At 39.5% G+C, this 24,086-nt stretch overlaps 5 protein-coding genes across 5 annotated transcripts; all 5 read right to left on the bottom strand.

Moving 5' to 3' along the window:
• Positions 1 to 1,038: 1,038 nt before the first annotated feature.
• Positions 1,039 to 8,488, bottom strand: LOC126911191 (cyclin-dependent kinase 11B-like). Its single transcript, XM_050696607.1, has 4 exons — positions 8,439 to 8,488; positions 5,133 to 6,364; positions 2,981 to 3,025; positions 1,039 to 1,058 (listed from the first exon to the last, which is right to left on the bottom strand). The coding sequence occupies exons 1-4, from the start codon at positions 8,486 to 8,488 to the stop codon at positions 1,039 to 1,041; spliced, it is 1,347 nt and encodes a 448-aa protein (XP_050552564.1).
• A 274-nt stretch (positions 8,489 to 8,762) lies between these two features.
• Positions 8,763 to 10,115, bottom strand: LOC118277225 (cyclin-dependent kinase 11B-like). Its single transcript, XM_035595946.2, has one exon. It carries the CDS (start codon positions 10,113 to 10,115, stop codon positions 8,763 to 8,765), a length of 1,353 nt encoding a protein of 450 aa, XP_035451839.2.
• Positions 10,116 to 14,521: 4,406 nt separating this feature from the next.
• LOC126911190 (cyclin-dependent kinase 11B-like) lies at positions 14,522 to 15,550 on the bottom strand. Its single transcript, XM_050696606.1, has one exon. It carries the CDS (start codon positions 15,548 to 15,550, stop codon positions 14,522 to 14,524), a length of 1,029 nt encoding a protein of 342 aa, XP_050552563.1.
• A 245-nt stretch (positions 15,551 to 15,795) lies between these two features.
• On the bottom strand, positions 15,796 to 17,439 carry LOC126911189 (cyclin-dependent kinase 11A-like). The gene is made up of 2 exons (XM_050696605.1): positions 17,245 to 17,439; positions 15,796 to 16,290 (listed from the first exon to the last, which is right to left on the bottom strand). The coding sequence occupies exons 1-2, from the start codon at positions 17,437 to 17,439 to the stop codon at positions 15,796 to 15,798; spliced, it is 690 nt and encodes a 229-aa protein (XP_050552562.1).
• A 1,782-nt stretch (positions 17,440 to 19,221) lies between these two features.
• On the bottom strand, positions 19,222 to 19,911 carry LOC126911188 (cyclin-dependent kinase 11B-like). The gene has a single exon (XM_050696603.1). The coding sequence runs from the start codon at positions 19,909 to 19,911 to the stop codon at positions 19,222 to 19,224; it is 690 nt and encodes a 229-aa protein (XP_050552560.1).
• Positions 19,912 to 24,086: the final 4,175 nt, after the last annotated feature.

The following is a 24,086-nucleotide window of genomic DNA, read 5'->3' as shown; positions in this document are numbered from 1 at the left end:
CAATATTTTATCGCTTACCATCAGGCGAGATAGTGGCCAAAGGCCTACACAATTAGCAATAACAATTATAAGGTGACTACGTGACATATCGATGGCCTTGAGAAATCTTCATACATTTGTATCGGTTTTAAACGATAAAGCTTATTTAATTATTATTATTGACTAGGGGGCTGTTGTAGCATTGTTTCGACTTCTGAGAACCAATAACAATGGTTGTAGACGTTCATATATTACATGTCGCAGACAATTAGCAATTTAAAAGAAATAACTGTGCTTTACTATTGTTTCCATACGGTGGCAGAATGCTATCGGTCAATTTTTCACTATCTTTGGTCGTCGCGGTTTTAAGCAATGTTTAAGGTGCTAGATAAAATTTTTGTAAAATTTTATGCACAGATGCCCAAAAAAGGATTATTATTAACGACTAGCGACCCGCCCCAGCTTCGCATGGGTGCAATAATTATACATGTTTATTATTATGTATATTATACATGTTTGTATTATACATATAAAACTTCCACTTGAATCACTATACCTATTAAAAAAACCGCATCAAAATCCGTTGCGTAGTTTTTTTTTTTTTTTTTTTATTTATTCTTAAAGAAGGCTTACGGACTAATCACAATAATTATAGGTAACATATTATAAAAACTTAAATTGCCAATAACAAGCCTCCACAGATAATTTCAACCTATCGATAGTTACAAGTTTAATACTTAAGTCTTTATTCCATAAGTACCCTCAGTTTGAGTGTAATTGCTAGCCAGTTACATTACTCACAAATATAATTAAAATTAAAAATATTCATCAACAAAAGAACAATTTTGCCAAACGTCGTCTTACTAGTTTACGTATTACAGTCGTCTTACGTCGTCTTACTTTTAGTGATTTAAACATACAAAGGGACATAGGGACAGAAAAAGCGACTTTATTTTGTATTGATTAACAATTTTTATTTAAATTACTGTTTTAGATATGTTTCATCAAATCTAAATGATTTATAGAAATGGAATCGCTCTGTAGCACTTAGCAGTTTACTCAGCTTGAAGTGTCGTGGACTGAAAATATTGCAATAAGGTTTAAAGCAGTATTCTGAAGTATTTTAATACGGTTCTCTTACTATCGGTGCGATGAAAAATGTTTGATGATAAATGCTAAAAAGCGAACGAACGACTGGTTGTATGGTTACAAGAACGACTGTGCACAAATGGGCCATGAGTTAGGATATAATAATGTGACTATTCCAGAATGTTTGTTAATTTTTCGATTATTTTCTTACCTATTTTGCAAATAGTTATTTCTCGAAACATGGAAATCTACATAAAGTATTCAAAATACAAATTGAAAACAAGAGCTTATGTGCACATTATTCCGGAACTGCGGACTGCTTAGCAGGTTACCGGGGCTCCGGCTCGAAAAGCAGGAGTAGGAACGGGTTGGTTATAGTCAATAAGAGTCTGACACTCCCTCTCGTCTCGCCCAAGACGGGTGAAGTCATAGGATGATTATCCCCCCTTATAAAAAACGTGCACATTATAAACCTTATTTCAAAGCAGCCTCAGTAACGCAATCCATTCAATGACCAATAAGGGTACCAAGAATGAAATTAAAGAAAAAGTTCGTACTTTAAATCGACTACCAAGAGTAACTCTAGAGTGTAGAGCAAGCACTGGGTCAAATACATAATAAGGAGTTGTTATAGCATCTCTTAGAAGCTTTGAAGTAAAATGTCGCCTCTCGACCTACTCTATAACTTCGATAAGTTTTCCATAATGTTGTACAAGAAACCTGTACAATACCTGCCGTAGTAGCTACTGGATTTGTTTCAGAATCATTTAAATGTTTTTTTTTTTTTTTTATATTGAATGTTTGAGAATACTTACTGTACTTATAATTTATATTTCATGTAATACATCAATGTTTTTCCAAATTTTATTGTATTATTAACAGTTGCGTTATTGTCAACCATCGATAGCAACCTTTGATAGCTTAGTTGTTATTAATGGAAGAGTGGACTGTGTGTACCAAGTAATTATAATATTATTATATTTGTAAATTTACAACATTAGTATAATAGTTTGACATGACCACTGAATGAGACCGAAGTCTTCTTGTCTTGTCACTACCGTCGCACCTGACAACGTTGTTCTGTGCACGTGCGTAGGTCACGTAGGCCACATAGGATACGATGACGTAGCTCACGTAGCGCCTGAACCTGCCGCCTGGAATGTGCGCGTCGCCTCCTTGGTTGGATTTCCTACACTAACCATTGTATAAAAATGAAAACAACCAAACGTATTCAACAAAAATGTTCTTTAAATATTACATTAATGGAAATAGTGGACAAAGATGTGCAGTCAATACTGTTGCCTCTGAACATACTGCTGAAAACTCTGGAACGTTGGATGGAAGGGAGATGCAGCATACTTCAGGTTTCTTAATTTTCTATTTAATTTCACTTCGTTGCCTTTTGTTTTGTGATTATTTTGCTGTCTCGGTAATTTGTTTTTGTATATTTTTTTTGTTTTTTTTCTTTGCTGTCTTTTTAAAACTACTTTTGTTGTTACGTGATCATTAAAATACAGTTATCTGCGTAACGAGGAATCAAAAGTTTTTTAATATCCTATTGATATTTTGAAATTGTCCACAGAAGCCATGATTAATAAAAAATATCCAACAATCTCTTCACTTTTCGAAGGTACCAAAAGATGAACTTAAGTGAGAGGTTACACTGTTTTAGGAGGTATTGCTTGTCACCTCTCGGGTCAGAGCCGGAGTACTGCTTGACGTACTCTTACCCCAGCAATATCAGGCACATGGCCGGCTCCATCGCTGTCTTAACCTCACATTGATTGTTATAAAATGTTTTTGACTCGGTGTTATAAAGAAACGAATATTTGTAAAATATTCATGACAAAATTGTTAGCCCTGAAAAGGGCTTTTTTGTGTGCATCGTCAGACGACGATGCAAGGGACTTACTTGTCGGCAGCGGTGGCCTTCTTGCCCTTGGCGATTGACGATTTCGCACTAACGAGAAGAGAACGTGCGTAACGAGAATTCATTATTCCGTCGTGTCGTCATCGGTGTCCAGAATGCTGCCAACGGAAGAATTTGCGTCAGAGGTGAGATCCTCTTCCGAGTCAGTGCTGTAGTAACTCTCGTCGTACCACGTGTCAGAGCCATAGTACTTCCCGTGGTCTTCCGTGTCAGAGCCATAGTACTTCCCGTGGTCTTCCGTGTCAGAGTCGCAGTACTGCTCGTGGTCTTCCTCGTCAGAGCCGGAGTCCTCTAACCACAGCGAAGACATGAACATGGCCGGCTCTATTGCCGCCGGCTCCTCGTTAAAGTATGGGTGCAGCAATGCTTCAGTTGCTGTCACCCGTTTTGACGGATCGTAAGTCAACAAGTCCATCAGCAAAGAAAATCCACTTTCTGACAGTAGGTCCTGGTTTATTTTCTTGCGCAGCCCGCCCGATGGATATTCGTCGAATATTATTTCGCTAACTAATGGCAATGCGCTATAGCCGGGCCAAACTGTGTCTGAAGGTGTCCCCAGAACCTCGTACATTATTTTTAACTGATTAATTTCAGATGTCCCAGGAAACAGCGGCTGCAAATTCATCAGCTCAGCGAATATGCACCCGACACTCCACATATCTATAGGAGTGCCGTATGTTTTGCTGCGTAGTAGCAATTCGGGCGCACGGTACCAGCGCGTTACCACAACCGGCGTGTATTGTTGATTTGATATCCCCATACAATAATCTCGGGCCCACCCAAAATCTGCCACCTTCAGTATACCATCTTCGGTAAGTAGAATGTTGGATGGTTTCAGATCACGGTGAAATACACTGCTGTGGTGGAGATATTGAATGGCGGTCAGCAATTGGGCCATAATGCACTTTACGTGTTCGGGGCCAAACGTTACTCTGTTGTTCCGCATTGTGTGCATTAAGCTGTTAATTTCGTTTGGCACATATTCCATAACTAGGAATACCTCGTCACTTCTGGAGCCCACCGCGATCTCGTGTCCTGTGACAATATTGATGTGCTCCATTTCCATCAGTAGGTCGAGCTCTCTCTGCGCGGCGATGGAGAATCCTGTCACCTCATTAATTTTCTTAAAATGTTTCAGGGCAACAATGTCGCCTGTTTTCTTGTCGCTTCCTCTGTAAACGACTCCAAATGTTCCTTCGTTAACTCTATCGAGAAATTGGAACTCCTCAATCGATCTACAGTTCTGTAAATCTAGGTTCACTTCTTCCAATATGTTAAAAATGTTTTCAGAATTCATGATTCACGATTAACGTTCACCAATTACTTCTTTATCACAATAGGTAGTCACTGTCTGCAGTCGAAACTGTAAGTGTGCACGTACTTGAAAAATCCTCCCTTATATAGTCCACAGGCCCTATGCATTTCTATTGTTCCCCAAATCAATTTTGACCAATATTTGTCTCGTTTTCAGATAAGGATTTTAATAACAATAGGTGATAAGCAAATAATAGAAAATAATTCTTAACACTTTTTAAAGATAATACATTTATTTTCCCACGCATCCGAATAGATAATAGAACACAATGAGGTAGTTTTACCAATTGGTAAATTCAATACATTTTTGTGATTTTAAAAACAATAATTAATTTTCTTAGTATCAGTGAGACAAAGGGACGGTACTACCCGATTGTTCACTAAAGCTTTGGAGGATATGTTTAAGACTCTGCACTGAAAAGGACGGAGCACATATGTATATAGGTATATACGGCAAATGTCTACAATATTATTAGCCTGAATATCACTGATTTTTCTTAAGAGTATTACTATCTTTTATTTTTTTCTTTTAGCTAATATGTTGTAGTTGTAGTTTGAAACGAAAAAAGATTTTAAATTGTAAACATATCTATTTATTTGTTTAGAAACTTAACATATTAATGTACTAGTTATTCACTGGAACAAATCTTAACCTTAATCTCATTAGGTCGGCAACGCAGCTTTGAAAACCTTTATTGTCGCCGATTGCTACCATTCGGTGATTCTCCTGCATTTTTGCCAATTTTTTCATTAAAACCCAAGGGCTGGTTCATCAGATAGCCCCATCCGTGTCAGGGACTGAGCTGCAGCTGCGGGGTGTCCTCCGACTTGGCGGGCCACGTCAGCATCATGTCCGGTTCGATCGCCACTGGCTGTTCTCTAAAGTATGGGTGATCCAAAGCTGCGGCTGCTGTCATTCTTTCCACTGGATCATACAACAAAAACTCTTCCAGTAGAGCTAACCCATCTTCAGAAAGTAGATTGCTTCGTATCATTTCTCGCAATCGGCCTGTTGGATGCTTTTGAAACGTAACATTACTTACAGGTAACTCACTGTAGCCAGGCCAAGTCGTGTCTGTTGGTGTTCCCAAACCCTCGAAGATTCTGTTTATCTGATCGAGCTCAGATCGTCCGGGAAACAGTGGCCGCAAAGTAACCAATTCTGCGAATATGCAGCCAATACTCCACATATCAATTGGAGTACAATATTCGTCTGAAAACAGTAACAATTCAGGCGCACGGTACCACAAGGTGACAATACCCGGCGTGTATTGCCGGGGAGGCAATCCATACTCTCGCGCCAATCCGAAGTCTGCCACCTTTAGGACACCTTCATGTGACAGTAATATGTTACTGGGCTTAAGATCACGATGAAGTATCCAATTTTCGTGAAGATGTTGTAGAGCACACAAGAGCTGTGTCATTAGACACTTGACTTGGCCCGGTGGAAATAATTGTCGTTTTTTGCGCATGGCATCCATGTAACTCCTCAAATCGTGAGGCACGTAGTCCATGACTACGAACACTTCCTCCATATTGTTGCCTAATACTAGTTCCCGCCCGGCGACAATATTTGGATGTTGAATCTTGAGCAATATTTTTAGTTCTCTCAAAGCTGCGACGAAAAATCCTTCATTGCGATTGTCGGTTTTAATTCTTTTGAGAGCAACTATTTCGTCTTTTTTCTTATCCCGAGCTCTGAACACAGCTCCGAAGGCTCCTTCTGCAATCTTGTTCAAATATTGGAACTCGGTCAGAGATCGTCTGCTTTGAAACGCCAGGCGGAATGGAGGTAGAGGTGTAACAGCTTCACGTTTTTCTTGATCCGTGCTGCAGTTCTTGTACTGATGATCCATTTTCGCTCTTCTTATAAAGTTGTTTTTATATTTCAGTTTAGCGGCGACTTTTAAGCCAGTTTTCTCCCGATGTGTATCCCGTAGTACTTCTCGAGGTGGTGTGCCCGATGGGGAATCGGCACTGGCTCCATTAGATGTGTTGCAAATGTTCACAAAACTCATGATTTTTAACTCGTACTTAGCAATACAGTTTAGACTGCAGACGTTAACTTTGTGAAGTTAAGATATTATATCTTAACTTCACAAAGTTAACGTCTGCAGTCTAAACTGTAGTGTCTGTGTATTTTATAGGCTTTCCTAATTACTATCCTGATTATTGCATTTTATAAAAATTCTTCAGTTTCATTAGTTAATTCGGTATAAGTAACCACATAATGACCTAATTAGTAAATCGAACGAGATTATATTAATAAGAAAACGGTCATTAATTTTAATTATGATGAGTTCATTAATAGAAGCTAGGTTAATACAAGTATTTATTATGAATGTCTTCATGAAGTATTTTGAGTTTTGAATTGTAGTCAACGTCCATTATTTTTTCTTAAAACGTACTGCGATGCGCTGATACAATCTTTGGTCTAGATATCTGATTTAAAATATAATGCAATAATGATGAAACCAGAAATATGCAAGGCACAGTCGGCTGTTTTCTATTCTCTGCAAGACAAATGCCTCCCAAACAGCACATTTTGACAATACCATAGCGAACTAATTCTTTTTAATATCATAAAAGTAAAAGCAACGTCACCCTTTTTATCCCCGAAAGGTTAGGCAGAGGTGTACATACGCCACGTAATGCCGCTACACAATGTACACACACTTTTCATTAATTGTTTTATAAGTCCCATATAAAAGGGGCTAAGCCTATTACAATATACCAGACCCAATTCCAGGCTGCGTGCTACTTTCTACTGAGAAAAACCGAAAAAAACCCAGCAATACTTTGCCCGTCACGGGAATCAAATCCGAGACCCCGCAATCGCAGTTACGACCACTCGTCCAACGAGGCAGTTTTTAATATCATGTTTCAGGAAAATCCAATTTAAATTCTCAAATTAAGTTTAATGAAGACTAATTACAAGAATGCAAACTGCAGCAACCGTAAAAGTTACCGTCACACCTGACAACGTTGTTCTGTGCACGTGCGTAGGTCACGTAGGCCACATAGGATACGATGACGTAGCTCACGTAGCGCCTGAACCTGCCGCCTGGAATGTGCGCGTCGCCTCCTTGGTTGGATTTATCCTCTAACCATTGTATGAAAATGAAAAAATCCGAACGTATTCAACAAAAATGTTCTTCAAATATTAGATTAATGGAAACAGTGGACAAAGATGTGCAGTCAATACTGTTGCCTCTGAACATACTGCTGTATATCATGTGCTGTCCAAAATATCAGATCAAACATAACTTTGTTTGCCCTACCAGTGTCATTGTCAAATGTGTTTCATTTATCGCTAGCATAATGTGTATTTTCTCATACACATACACTTTCTATACATCTCATAACCTCGGCTTTTTATTTGTAAATCCTAATTTAGAATCATTTCTAGCTTTTTAATGTTTCAAAAAGTCCTCAATAATTTATTAGCCCTCGTTATTTATCACTTGCTTCTGCCAGCGGCTTCGCCCGCGTTCCCATGGGATAAAAAGTCATAATAATTTCAGGGGGTTGGAAACATTATTGACAAAGCATTCTTGATTAAATTTTAAATAATATGAATACCACGTCTTTTATTTTTCGAGGAAGTATACTATGAACATTAAATAAAAATAGTATGAAAACGTGAGCTTTCTCTTGAAGATACATACATTGAAGTAAAAGGTAAACAGATCGTCAAATAAACGAAATGATCATACAAAGCTATATAATAATAGTTTTAATTATTATGTTATCGGCTTACTCACGTAATGTTTTGACGAGGAACTCGACTAGTTTCAAGCCATGCTAGAGGCTCATATTCATGAGCAGCATTCCGCGACACACGACGCGGAATGCTGCTCATGAATTAATTATAGAGATAATTTAAGAGGTATTGCTTGTCACCTCTCGGGTCAGAGCCGGAGTACTGCTTGACGTACTCTTACCCCAGCAATATCAGGAACATGGCCGGCTCCATCGCTGTCTTAACCTCACATTGATTGTTATAAAATGTTTTTGACTCGGTGTTATAAAGAAACGAATATTTGTAAAATATTCATGACGAAATTGTTAGCCCTGAAAAGGGCTTTTTTGTGTGCATTGTCAGACGACGATGCAAGGGACTTACTTGTCGGCAGCGGTGGCCTTCTTGCTCTTGGCGATTGACGATTTCGCCATCTTCGCAAGTGGTTCCGGAGCTGCCGCGGACAACGCCTTTCTCTTAGCACCGGCCGCAGAGGCGTTAGGCTTTGGTCATAGGCAGAAGCAATGAAGTATTCCTAGGCGATGCGCCTAGGAATACTTCATAGCTTCTGGAGACGACAGTAATCTCGTGCCCTGTGATAATGTCGACGTGCCCACCTTCGTCAGTAGTACGAGCTCTCTCTCGTTTCTCGCGGGTTGTTTCATACCATTTTTGCCCTGAAGGCATAACGTGCGTAACGAGAATTCATTATTCCGTCGTGTCGTCATCGGTGTTCAGAATGCTGCCAACGGAAGAATTTGCGTCAGAGGTGAGATCCTCTTCCGAGTCAGTGCTGTAGTAACTCTCGTCGTACCACGTGTCAGAGCCATAGTACTTCCCGTGGTCTTCTGTGTCAGAGCCATAGTACTTCCCGTGGTCTTCTGTGTCAGAGCCATAGTACTTCCCGTGGTCTTCTGGGTCAGAGCCATAGTACTGCTCGTGGTCTTCCGTGTAAGAGCTGGAGTCTTCTAACCACAGCGAAGACATGAACATGGCCGGTTCTATTGCCGCCGGCTCCTCGTTAAAATAAGGGTGCAACAAGGCTTCAGTTGCTGTCGCCCGTCTTGATGGATCGTAAGTCAACATTTCAACCAGCAAAGAATATCCACTTTCTGAGAGTAAGTCCTCGTTAATCTTTTTGCGCAACCCGCCCGATGGATACTCGTCGAATATTATTTCACTAACTAATGGCAATGCGCTGTAGCCGGGCCAAACTGTGTCTGAAGGTGTCCCCAGAACTTCGTACATTATTTGTAACTGATTGAATTGAGAGGTCCCGGGCAGCAGTGGCTGCAAAGTAATCAGCTCAGCAAAAATGCAACCGACACTCCACATATCTAGAGGAGTGCCGTATGTCTTGCTGTCTAGCAGGACTTCTGGTGCACAGTACCATAGTGTTGCTACATCTGGCGAATATTGCTTATCAGGGCCTTCGTATTCTCTGGCCAAGCCAAAATCTGCCACCTTGAGTATACCATCTTCGGTAAGCAAAATGTTGGAGGTTTTGAGGTCCCGGTGAAATACGCTGCTGTCGTGTAGATACTGAACGGCGGTGAGCAACTGAATCATAATACACTTAACGTGTTCAGGGCCAAACGTAAGTCGGTTGTTGCGCATTGTCTGCATTAAATTCTTAACCTCGTGAGGTACATACTCCATTACTACGAATACCTCTTCGCTTCTGGGGCCCCCCGCAACCTCGTGTCCTGTAATAATGTTGATATGCTCCAATTTCATCAATAAGTCGATCTCTCTCTGCACGGCGATGGAGAATCCTGTCGTCCCATTATTTGTTTTTAAATGTTTGAGGGCCACTATGTCGCCGGTTTTCTTGTCGCTTCCTCTGTAAACGACTCCGTATGTTCCTTCTTTCACTTTATTGAGAAATTGGAACTCCTCAAACGATCTACAGTTTTGTAAATCCAAGTGAAACTGAGCAATCTCGGTTTCTGGTCTATCTCCTTGATTTGTTGACTCGATTTCCGTATTCTTGTCGGTATGGTTGTTGTATCCAATTATGGTGGTCTGTTCCAGACCACTTTCGTCTTGATGGTAAGACATGTCTAATAAGGAATCAGCACTATGTACTTCTTCCAAAATGTTGAAAATGTTTACGGAATTCATGATTTACGGTTAACGTTCACCAATCACTTCTTTATCACAATAGGTAGTCACTGTCTGCAGTCGAAACTGTAAGTGTGCACGTACTTGAAAAATCCTGCCTTTTATAGTCCGCAGGCCCGCAGCTTGTCTATTGTTTAAACCGATTTTGACCAATATTAGATAAGGATTTTATAACAATAGATGATATGACCCTTTTTAAAGATATATTTATTTTTCCAAGAAAACAATACAAAGAGACTTTTTGCAGGTAGTTTATAATATTTTTGTTTTACAATATTTGATAACGAGGTTCCTCACTGTGGTTTCTTTAATATTAGAATTAATGTTGTGTGTTTTGGCCGATGACTTGTACCAATTCGTACAATTGTTCTTACGAATGCATTATTTTGTTCATATCCTCTTTTAAAAAGATTTTATTATATCCAAGTAATTCATATCACACCATTTTCAGTCATCAAACCTTAACGCTATGTCACCAATCTTATAATGCATTTATTTCTCCCACAAAGTGCCAATTACTTGAGATTATCAACATTTCCTTTGGTATGCAAACTCGGTTCATCGCAGCGTGGCGTAAGAAAATACAATGTTCCTTCGAGAATACGTTGATTATAATTTTAATTGGTTATTAAAGCGGGGCATGTGCTTTTGTTAAATATTTATAGACCTGTTATAGCTTCAGTTCTTTGCAGGCGAAGTAACTGAGCATTTTATTTGGGTTAACTGATGTTATTATCCTTTAGGAATACTTTTTTTATGGAATAAGCCGGTAAACGAGCTGATCACCTAATGGTATGCAATAGAATACTTGTTGCTCGATTAGTTATTCGATTTTTAGTGTGTGGCTGTGAAATAAATGGTGTGGAGTGAAATCTGGTACCCATGTTATTTTATAATTTATTTAGTTTTTCTGTTTTCGTTGAAATATTTCATTATATTATGCTTTCTTTGGACTGGTAATACTTGTAGTTTCATTTAAGTCATATGAGCGGTCTTCATAATGTATAAAATTATTAACATCACCAAAAGTCTTTACATTTACAAAATTTCATTTACTCATTGCTAGCACTGTTATCATTTTGATCTTAGAAAATCAGAACAAATAGAAAACAACGGTTAAGAAGTCAGTTAAAAATAAAGCTCGGTGCAGACTTCATTTAAAGTTCACTATTTTCTATTCCAAAATTTCCAAGTAAACTACTGAACTTCGGGCCTCAGTCCCACAATGTTCTGAAATCATAAATATGCAGTTTGAAGAAGACATGACGTCATCTGTTTGTATTAACATACAAATTGACATCTATCAAGAGCAAGCACGGGGTGTCACTCGACCAGCATTTGACTTAGGGATAAATGTTCGCAAGGTACGATATTTTTCAGACAAAATTAATACATTTAAGTGTTATTATATTTATTTTGAATGTTCAAAATATACATAATAATAAACTACATAGTTTTGATCTGTTTTACCTTAAAAGATTTTATTACGAGAATTAATTACGAACATACATGCAAAGTGTCAATTAATTTTATTTCTCTCTCTGGATGACTGTGTTCGTCCATACATACATACATACATAACCTCACGCCTGTCTCCCTCCTCCCTGCTGTGTGTGTTCGTCCACTATTGTAATATTGTTCCAAGAAGATTTCGAGTATCTTTTAGAATAAAACAATTACATTGTTTTATTCTGAGAAAAATATTATCGCTTCCCTTTCTTACATAATGCAGAAACGTTTTTAGTAGTATTTTTATTTCTCTGGGTTTTAAAGAATATTTGTTGGTAAACAAACTTGATCCAACAATACGAGAAGTTTTACATCGCCGTGCAAAGTTTGCGGGTCACTTGCATATTTGTTTTGAAGGCAACCAATTCTTCTAGCCTATTATTTATTCAATATCAACTAGATGTGTAGTAAAAATATTGGACCAATAATGCTTCCTTGTGGAACTCCATAAATTATACATTTTGTTCGCTAATGTGTATGTTACACTACGATATTATCAGAAAATAATTGTTTTATATTAGTTAAAAAAAATTGGTCCCCGTAGAATCCAAAAGCATTTCAAAGAATTCAAGCTTATTCAATATTTTATCGCTTACCATCAGGCGAGATAGTGGTCAAAGGCCTACACAATTAGCAATAACAATTATAAGGTGACTACGTGACATATCGATGACCTTAAGAAATCTTCATACATTTGTGTCGGTTTTAAACAATAAAGGTCTCAGCACACATATGGGATCGGAAAGGGATCGTAACCGTAACGCCTTTTGCCTCGCTGTCAACCAGGCGTCAACCTACCGTATGCACGTAACGAAAGCGTATCAGCAGCGCCTGTATGTCAACTAGGCTACGGCTAGGCGACACCGCGCTTACGCCTTGCCGTCCCGTCGCGGGAGGGGAAAGGGGAAAGGGTGGACGAAGAGATGTGAGCTCGGGTACGGAGAGACGTAAGCGCGGGGACGGAGAAACGTAAGCGCGGGGACGATGAGCCGTAAGCGCGGGAATTCAAGTTCGGAGCCTGTTCCGAGGCGAGGCGATTTCGTTATTATTCCGATTAGTTGGGTTGCAGTAGGGAGTTTAATACAAACCATTCTGAACGGCTCGAGGCGATACGGTGACGATCCCTTTCCGATCCCATATGTGTGCTGAGACCTTTAAGCTTATCTATTTATTCTTATTGACTGTTGCAGAATTGTTTCGACTTCTGACAACCAATAACAATGATCGTAGACGTTCATATAATAACCGGACTAACGGCTCAACATACTCTCCGCGGTACAGAGGACTCTTTAACACTCAATAGGCCGTGACAGTCCACTGTATGTAATGACAAACTAATACATAATAAGTCGTCTTTTTCCTAATTAGTAATGGATCTAAGTTTTTAAACTGACATGGTCACTAACAATAGTATTAGAACTCGAAACGGGATATTTACTATGTTTTTCTATTTCTATGAGTTCCCGATATCGGATAATAGTAGTAATGGATCTTTCTTTGCCTCCTCGGTTTTATTTCAGGATTAAAAGGTTCTAAGTTTTTAAAAGTTCAGTTCAATTGAGAATAGCTACTGTACTTATAATTAATGTTTTACCAAATTGTACGTACTACGAGTAGTGACGTTATTATCAACCATCGATTAAGCATCGCATGCAACATATTATTATTATGTTTCCACAATTTCCTAGGATAAAGCCAGATAAAATATACATTCCAGAAGGTTTCATTAAGAAAAGCCTAACTGTTAATGATTCCTTCGATAGCTTTGTTGTTATAAATGAAAGAGTGGTCTGTGTGGAAAATAAATCAAGTAACTATATTTAAAAATTTACAACATTAGTATAATACTTTGATATACATAGACTACTCTTGAAAGAGACCGAAGCTTTTTGTCTTGTCGTCGCACCTGACAACGTTGTTCTGTGCACGTGCGTAGGTCACGTAGGCCACATAGGATACGATGATGTAGCTCACGTAGCGCCTGAACCTGCCGCCTGGAATGTGCGCGTCGCCTCCTTGGTTGGATTTCCTACACTAACCATTGTATGAAAATGAAAACAATCAAACGTATTCAACAAAAATGTTCTTTAAATATTACATTAATGGAAACAGTGGACAAAGATGCGCAGTCAATACTGTTGCCTCTGAACATACTGCTGAAAACTCCGGAACGTTGGATGGAAGGGAGATGCAGCATACTTCAGGTTTCTTAATTTTCTATTTAATTTCACTTCGTAGCCTTTTGTTTTGTGATTATTTTGTTGTCTAGGTAATTTGTTTTTGTATATTTTTTTTGTATATTTTCTTTGCTGTCTTTTTAAAACTACTTTTGTTGTTACGTGATCATTAAAATACAGTTATCTGCGTAACGAGGAATCAAAAGTTTTTTAATATCCTATTGATATTTTGAAATTCTCCACAGAAGCCATGATTAATAAAAAATATCCAACAATCTCTTCACTTTTCGAAGGTACCAAAAGATGAACTTAAGTGAGAGGTTACACTGTTTTAAGTGGTATTGCTTGTCACCTCTCGGGTCAGAGCCGGAGTACTGCTTGACATACTCTTACCCCAGCAATATCAGGAACATGGCCGGCTCCATCGCTGTCTTAACCTCACATTGATTGTTGTAAAATGTTTTTGACTCGGTGTTATAAAGAAACGAATATTTGTAAAATATTCATGACAAAATTGTTAGCCCTGAAAAGGGCTTTTTTGTGTGCATCGTCAGATGACGATGCAAGGGACTTACTTGTCGGCAGCGGTGGCCTTCTTGCCCTTGGCGATTGACGATTTCGCACTAACGAGAAGAGAACGTGCGTAACGAGAATTAATTATTCCGTCGTGTCGTCATCGGTGTCCAGAATGCTGCCAACGGAAGAATTTGCGTCAGAGGTGAGATCCTCTTCCGAGTCAGTGCTGTAGTAACTCTCGTCGTACCACGTGTCAGAGCCATAGTACTTCCCGTGGTCTTCCGTGTCAGAGCCATAGTACTTCCCGTGGTCTTCCGTGTCAGAGCCATAGTACTTCCCGTGGTCTTCGGTGTCAGAACCGCAGTACTGCTCGTGGTCTTCCGCGTCAGAGCCGGAATCCTCTAACCACAGCGAAGACATGAACATGGCTGGCTCGATTGCCGCCGGCTCCTCGTTAAAGTATGGGTGCAGCAATGCTTCAGTTGCTGTCACCCGTTTTGACGGATCATACGTCAACAATTCAACCAGCAAAGCAAACCCATTATCCGAGAGTAGGTCCTGGTTTATCTGCTTGCGCAACCCGCCCGATGGATACTCGTCAAATATTATTTCGCTAACTAAAGGCAATGCGCTATAGCCGGGCCAAACCGTGTCTGAAGGTGTCCCCAAAACCTCGTACATTATTTTTAGCTGATTAATTTCAGATGTCCCAGGAAACAGCGGCTGCAAATTCATCGGCTCAGTGTATATGCACCCGACACTCCACATGTCTATTGGAGTGCCGTATGTTTTGCTGCGTATTAGCTGCTCGGGCGCACGGTACCAGCGCGTTAACCCAACCGGCGTATATTGCTGATTTGATATCCCCATATCATAATCTCGGGCCCACTCAAAATCTGCCACCTTCAGTATACCATCTTCGGTAATTAGAATGTTGGATGGTTTGAGATCACGGTGAAATACACTGCTATGGTGTAGATATTGAACGGCGGTCAGCAATTGGACCAGTAGGCACTTTACGTGTTCTGGGCCAAACGTTACCCTGTTGTTACGCATTGTGTGCATTAAGCTGTTAATTTCGTTTGGCACATATTCCACAACTAGAAATACCTCGTCGCTTCTGGAGTCCACCGCGATCTCGTGTCCTGTGACAATATTGATGTGCTCCATCTCCATCAGTAGATCGAGCTCTCTCTGCGCGGCGATTGAGAATCCTGTCGTCCCATCATTTTTTTTAAATATTTCTGGGCATCTACATCTCCTGTGTGCTTGTCGCTTGCTCTGTACACGACACCGTTTGTTTCTTCATCTACTCTATTGATAACTTCCGTCTATTGATAAGTGCCATTTGTTTTGCTAAGTGGCAGTAGTTCAGGCGCATGGTTCCGGCGTGTTACCATACCAAGCGCATCTTGTTAAAGAGGGAATTCATAATCTCGGGCCATCCCAGAATCTGCCACTTTCAGTACACCTTCGTTGGATAGCAAGATATTGCTTATTTTGAGGTCACTATGTATCACGTGATGGTCATGAAGGTGTTGTACCGCCTTCAATAGTTCCTTCATTAAGCATTTCACATGTTCGACAGAAAACAATTGCTTGTCGCTATGCATTGTCTGCATGAAAGTTTTAAGATCGTAGTCAACGAGCTCCATGACTATATACACTCGGTCGTTTCTGGAACTCGACGCTAGTCCGCGGCTTGCGACGATATTGGGATGCTGCATTTTAAGCAATATCTCAAGGTCTCTCCGAGCGGCGATGGAGTATCCTTCTCTTTCATTAATTTTTTTAAGTTGTTTGAGGGCAACGAGTTCTCCCGTCCGTTTGTCCTTGGCTCCATGTACAACTCTGAATGAACCTACGTTGATTTTGTAGAGATATTGGAACTCGTCTACAGATCGACAACTCTGGAACGCCGGATGGAAGGGAGATTCAGCATCAATGATGACTTGCTTTTGTTTTTTAATCCTCTTCGATGTCTTGTACTTGTGATTATTGGCCTCTCTTCGTATTTTGTTTTTTGGTTATTCTGTCTGATGCTGCTTTTTGCAGCAAAGAAAATCCATTATCCGTGAGTAGATCCTGGTTTATCTTCTTGCGCAACCCGCCCGATGGAAACTCGTCGAATATTATATCGCTTGCTAGAGGTAACGTGCAGTAACCGGGCCAAACTGTGTCTGATGGTGTCCCCAGAATCTCGAATATTATTTTTAATTGATTTATCTCAGATACCCCGGGAAACAGCGGCTGCAGATTCATCAGCTCACCGAATATGTCTTGCTGTGTAGTAGCAGCTCGGGCGCACGGTACCAGCGCGTTACCACAACCGGCGTATATTGCCGATAGGGGTTATCATAATCTCGGGACATCCCAAAATCTGCCACCTTCAGTATAACATCTTCGGTAAAAAGTAGAATTATGGACGGTTTGAGATCACGGTGAAATACACTGCTGTGGTGTAGGTAATTGAACCATAAGGCACTTTACGTGTTCGGGGCCAAACGTTACTCTGTTGTTACGCATTGTGTGCAATAAACTATTAATTTCATTGGGCACATATTCCATAACTAGGAATACCTCGTCACTTCTGGAGCCCACCGTGATCTCGTGTCCTGTGACAATATTGATGTGCTCCATCTCCATCAGTCGAGCTCTCTTTGCGTGGCGATGGAGAATCCTGTCCTCTAATCATTTTTTTTTAAATATTTCAGGGCATCTACGTCTCCTTTGTGCTTGTCGCTTGCTCTGTGCACGACACCGTTTGTTTCTTCATCAACTCTATTGATAACTTCCGTCTATTGATAAGTGCCATTTGTTTTGCTTAGTGGCAATAGTTCAGGCGCAAGGTATCAGTGTGTTACCATACCAGGCGTATATTGCTGACGAGGGAATTCATGTTCTCGGGCCATCCTAAAATCTTCCACCTTCATTACACCTTTGTTCGATAGCCAGATATTGCTTGTTTTGAGATTACAATGCATCACGTGGTGGTCATGAAGGTGTTGTACCGCCTTCAACAACTGTTGACTTTTTCTGACTGTTGCTTCATTAGGCATTTTATGTGTTCTATAGAGAACAATTGCTTGTTGCAGTGCATTGTCTGCATGAAAGTTTTAAGGTCGTAGTCAACGAGCTCCATAACTATAAACACTTGTTCGTTGCTGGGAGTCGACGCTAGTCCGCGGCCTGCGACGATATTGGGATGTCGCATTTTATGTAATATCTCAAGCTCTCTCCGAGCAGCGGTGGAGTGTCCTTCCCTTTAGTTGATATTTTTGAGATGTTTGATGACGAGTTCTTCCGTCCGTTTTTCCTTGGCTCCATGGATAACTCCGAATGATCCTTCATCGATTTTGTAGAGATATTGGAACTCGTCTAGAAATCGACCACTATGAAACGCCGCATGGAAGGGAGATTCACCATCAATGATGTCTTGCTTTTGGTTTTTAATCCGCTTCGACGTTTTGTGCTTGGGATTATTTGTCTCTCTTCGTATTTTGTTTTTGGATATTCTGTGCGTTGCTGCCCTTTTTAAACCACTTTTGTCATTACGTGATAATTAAAGTACAGCTTGAAGTAGCTTGCGTAACGAGGAATCAGTAGTTTTTTTTTACCTCCAACTGATATTTTAAAATTATCCACAAAAGTCATGATCAATAAAAAATATACATCAATCTCTTCACTTTTCGAAAGTAACAAAGGATGAACTAAGTGAGAGGTGAGGTTGTCTTCAGAGGTATGGCTTGTCGTCTCTCGGGCCTTACGTACGTACTCTTACTCTAGCAATATCAGGACCATGGCCGGCTCCATGGCTATTGTGTCTCCATCACCATCTTATCCTCACGTTGATTGTCATAAAATGTTTTAGCGCAACGACGTCCCCTGTTTGCTTGTCGCTTGCTCCGTTAACGACTCTGTATGTTTCTTCATAAATTTTTGAGAAATTGAAACTTCTCAATCGACCTACGGTTTTGAAATGTGGTGTGTGTCGACGTCATATTTTTTCTGATTTTTCTTCTTGATGATGATAAAAATCACCGACAGTATATTTAGTGTTTTCTCCCATTATATTGGTTTTGTATGTCTCTGTTCTGATATGGCGATGTGTCACAGACCAATTTTTTCCTGATGGCATGATTTGCGTAATAAAAATGTGTTGTTACGTCGCGTCGTCATCATTGTCAGATGTACCAACGGAAGAACTTGAAGCGGAGTGCTTCATTAAGCATTTCACGTGTTCTATAGAAAACAATTGGTTGTTGCTGTGCATTGTGTCCATGAAAGTTTTAAGGTCGTAGTCAACGAGCTTTATGACTATAAACACTTGTTCGCTTCTGGAATCCGACGCGACGCTAGTCCGCGGCCTGCGACGATATTAGGATGCTGCATTTTATGCAATATCTCTCTCCGAGCGGCGATGGTGTATCCTTCCCTTTCATTGATTTTTTTAAGATGTTTCATCGATTTTGTAGAGATATTGGAACTCGTCTACAGATCGACAACTCTAAAGATAAAGCAGTACTTTTTTAATCTCCAATTTGATTTTTATAAAATATTTTAGGGCGACGACGTCCCCTGTTTGCTTGTCGCTTGCTTTATGAAAGACTCTGTATGGTCTTTCATCAACTGTTCAGAAACTTCTCAATCGATACACTGTTCTGTAAATCTCGGTTCGAACAATATCGGTTTCTGATGTTTCCTTTCGATTCGTTTATTACCGACTTATCGCAGGTATGATTACTTTTTTCTCCCGTTATTTTTGTATTTGTTCTGTTATGACGATGTGCCACAGACCAATTTATTCTTGATGTCATGACGAGCCTTGCGAAAATTTATTATTACGTCGCGCCGTCATCGTTGTCTGATGTACCAACTGAAGAACTAGAAGCGGAGGTAAGATCGTCAGCCGTGTCAGTTCTAGAGTACTGCTCGTCGTACCATGTGTCAGAGCCGGAGTACTGCTGGTCATTTCCCGTGTCAGAGCTGGAGTACTCTGACCACAGCGACGTCATAAACATGGCCGGCTCCACCGCCAACGGCTGCTCGTCAAAGTAAGGGTGCAGCAATGCCTCAGTTGATGTCGCGCGCATTGACGGATCATACGTCAACAACTCCAGCAGCAAAGAAAATCCATTATCCGAGAGTAGGTCTTGGTTTATCTTCTTGCGTAACCCGCCCGATGGAAACTCGTCGAATATCACATTGCTTGCCAGTGTTAACTTGCTATAGCCGGGCCAAACTGTGTCTGATGGTGTACCCAGAACCTCGAATATTATTTTTAACTGATTAATTTCGGATGACCCGGGAAACAGCGGCTGCAAATTCATCAGCTCAGCGAATATACACCCGACACTCCCCATGTGTATAGGAGTGCCGTATGTTTTGCTGCGTAGTAGCAGCTCGGGCGCACGGTACCAGCGCGTTACCATAACCGGCGTATATTGTTGATAGGGTATATCAAAATCTCTGGCCATCCCGAAATCTGCCACCTTCAATGTTGGATGGTTTGAGATCACGGTGAAATACATTGCTGTGGTGGAGATATTGAATGGCGGTCAGCAATTGAATCATTAGGCACTTTACGTGTTCGGGGCCAAACACTACCCTGTTGTTACGCATTGTGTGCATTAAACTGTTCATTTCGTTGGGCACATACTCCAAAACTAGGAATACCTCGTCACTTCTGGAGCCCACCGCGATCTCGTGTCCTGTGACAATGTTGCTCCATCTCCATCAGTAGATCGAGCTCTCTCTGTGCGGCGATGGAGAATCCTGTCGCCTTGTTAATTTTTTTAAATGTTTTAGGGCAACAATGTCGCCTGTTTTCTTGTCGCTTCCTCTGTAAACGACTCCAAATGTTCCTTCGTTAACTCTATCGAGAAATTGGAACTCCTCAATCGATCTACAGTTCTGTAAATCTAGGTTCACTTCTTCCAACATGTTGAAACTCTTCACAGAATTCATGATTCACGATAAACGTTCACCAATCACTTCTTTATCACAATAGGTAGTCACTGTCTGCAGTCGAAACTGTAAGTGTGCACGTACTTGAAAAATCCTCCCTTATATAGTCCACAGGCCCTATGCATTTCTATTGTTCCCTAAATTGATTTTGACCAATATTTGTCTTGTTTTCAGATAAGGATCTTAATAACAATAGGTGATAAGCAAATAATAGAAAATAATTCTTTACACTTTTTAAAGATAATACATTTATTTTCCCACGCATCCGAATAGATAGTAGAACACAATGAGGTAGTTTTTCCAATCGGTTAAATTCAATACATTTTTGTGATTTTAAAAACAATAATTAGTTTTCTAAGTATTAGTGAAACAAAGGGACGGTGCTACCCGATTGTTCACTAAAGCTTTGGAGGATATGTTTAAGACTCTGCACTGAAAAGTACGGAGCGTATGGTAAGGTGTCTCACATTGAACCAGGTAAATTTCAAAGTCTCATAGTGGGCTGGATTTTCAATCAATGTCTTTAATTTTTTGTGTATACTTAGCAAATTTATCTAGCTTTAATTTTGTAAAACATTAATTTCTCATATTCCTTTTAGTTTCAGTGTAAACAAGGTTTTCATGAAAAATGATTTTTGGTTCAATGAGTACCCCAGGTGGTACACATTTAACCAGGGTATGGTTCACATTTAGCCACCTTATTTCTATGTATTCTGGTTCCATTTATAAGCGAAATCAAAGCGAAAAACTTTGTGAGAATAATAAAAACAGGAATAGTGAATTATACAATTTTTATTTATTATAAAACAAACTATTCAACAGTCTAATAGTCAGCCTTATATTTAATTTTATTAAAATCACTTTAAATCTTATACGAATACTTTCACCTGTGCAGTTTAAGGGCTTTAAGCATGTTGCCAGCCAAATGCCCACCTCTTTTCTTGTTAACACTTCGTTTCGCACCATTTTATAACAAATTAAAAACATTTCTTTAAATAAACTCATTTAGTGACTGGGATGTACGTAATGTTCCAGGGCTCAATGTGTACCACCCTCAGGTGGTTCACTGTGAGACACACCACGTTTTGATAACTAACTTCAATATTTTACCGGCAAATCAATCTCGTAAAAACACGAATTATAGCGCTTTTAATTGCTAACTAACCATAGAAAACAATGTATATATAATTAAATTGATATTATTTAATGGAAAAAAGCTAAAAAAGAATTGAATTTGCAAAAAAGACTTACTTTTTGAGTCAGTTTGCTTTCGAATGCTCCTTATAAAACCACTTAGCTCGCGATCGCCACGTAAACTAGTGGGCAGGAATGGAACGTAAATACCTCTCTTTTACTCATATTAGCGCACTTTAGCAATGTCACATTTTCGAGATTCGGCGGTGGTTAAATGTAGCTGCCTGGTTCAATGTGAGACACCCGACCCTATATATAAACAAATCTTACTGATTTGTTTTAAGAGTACCTTTTTCTATCCTTTTTTTTTCTTTTAGCTTTATTGTAGTCTTAAACGAAAGAAATGCTTAAATTGTAAAATGTTTATTTATTTCATATATATATATTCATTTAATTAGTTATTACATTACATCATTGATAATACATAAGAAACTTAACATATTAATGTACTAGTTATACACTGGAACAAAATCTCAATCGTAATCTCATTAGGTCGGCAACGTAGCTTTGAACACCTTTATTGTCGCCAATTGCTACCGTTCAGTGATTCGCCTGCTTGTTTGCCGATTCTTTTCATTAAAAAGCAAGAGCTGGTCCATCAGATAGCTCCATCCGTGTCAGGGACAGAGCTGCAGCTGCGCGGTGTCCTCCGACTTGGCGGGCCACGTCGGCATCATGCCCGGTTCGATCGCCACTGGCTGTTCTTCGAAGTATGCATGCTGTCATTCTTTCCACTGAACATACAACAAAAAGCTTTGCAACAGAGATAGCCCATCTTCAGAAAGTAGATTGCTTCGTATCATTGAACGGCGGCCGCAAAGAAATCAATTCTGCAAATATGCAGCCAATACTCCACGTATCGATTGGAGTACAATATTCGTATACTATAATCTTATACACGCCGGGTATGGTTACCTAACCATATAATATTACCAATTCCCTAAAAACCTTTTTTTGGCGAATTATTCTGAAATACTGCAAAACTTAAATAATTTATTATAGCCGTGTTTTTACCTATTGACCAGAAACCTTATTTTAAATCAAACATTTATGACTACTGTGACCTGCCCCGAGTTTTGTTGTGGTTTCAAAACTATACCCTGTATTTACAAACGTAATTTTGATCTGTTTATTCTATAAAAGAATTCGTTATGAAAATTGGTGACCAACATACATAAAGAGTATTATTTATTTTTTAGTAACCTATTTTGTACTACTTTCTAAATGTGTTCATCCACTCTCAGAATATTGTTCCAAGAAGATTTCGAGTATACTTTAATTAATATTCACATTGTTTTATTCTAAGAAAAATATTATCGCTAACTTATCTCAATCATACTTTCCTTTATTACGGAATGCAGAAACGTTTGTATTTCAAAATGTTTCTCGTATTATTTTAGTATGTGACGTTATTATCGACCATCGATTAAGCATCCTTCGATAGCTTAGTTGTTATAAATGAAATAGTGGATGCGTGTACCAAGTAATTATAATACACTTACAACATTAGTATAATAGTTTGACATGGCCACTGAAAGAGACCGAAGTCTTCTTGTCTTGTCGCTACCGTCGCACCTGACAACGTTGTTCTGTGCACGTGCGTAGGTCACGTAGGCCACATAGGATACGATGACGTAGCTCACGTAGCGCCTGAACCTGCCGCCTGGAATGTGCGCGTCGCCTCCTTGGTTGGATTTCCTCTAACCATTGTATAAAAATGAAAACAATCAAACGTATTCAACAAAAATGTTCTTTAAATATTACATTAATGGAAATAGTGGACAAAGATGTGCAGTCAATACTGTTGCCTCTGAACATACTGCTGAAAACTCTGGAACGTTGGATGGAAGGGAGATGCAGCATACTTCAGGTTTCTTAATTTTCTATTTAATTTCACTTCGTTGCCTTTTGTTTTGTGATTATTTTGTTGTCTCGGTAATTTGTTTTTGTATATTTTTTATTTATTTCCTGTGCTGTCTTTTTAAACTACTACTACTACTAACTAACTACTTTTGTTGTTACGTGATCATTAAAATACAGTTATCTGCGTAACGAGGAATCAAAAGTTTTTTAATATCCTATTGATATTTTGAAATTGTCCACAGAAGCCATGATTAATAAAAACAATCCAATCCAATCCAACAATCTCTTCACTTTTCGAAGGTACCAAAAGATGAACTTAAGTGAGAGGTTACACTGTTTTAAGAGCTATTGCTTGTCATCTCTCGGGTCAGAGCCGGAGTACTGCTTGACGTACTCTTACCCCAGCAATATCAGGAACATGGCCGGCTCCATCGCTGTCTTAACCTCACATTGATTGTTATAAAATGTTTTTGACTCGGTGTTATAAAGAAACGAATATTTGTAAAATATTCATGACAAAATTGTTAGCCCTGAAAAGGGCTTTTTTGTGTGCATCGTCAGACGACGATGCAAGGGACTTACTTGTCGGCAGCGGTGGCCTTCTTGCCCTTGGCGATTGACGATTTCGCCATCTTCGCAAGTGGTCCCGGAGCTGCCGCGGACAACGCCTTTCTCTTAGCAC

This window comes from Spodoptera frugiperda, chromosome 10 (assembly GCF_023101765.2).
Source record: "Spodoptera frugiperda isolate SF20-4 chromosome 10, AGI-APGP_CSIRO_Sfru_2.0, whole genome shotgun sequence".
Lineage (NCBI taxonomy): Eukaryota > Metazoa > Arthropoda > Insecta > Lepidoptera > Noctuidae > Spodoptera > Spodoptera frugiperda.
The sequence above is the reverse complement of the archived record's forward strand: the minus strand, read 5'-3'. Positions and strand labels throughout refer to the sequence as shown.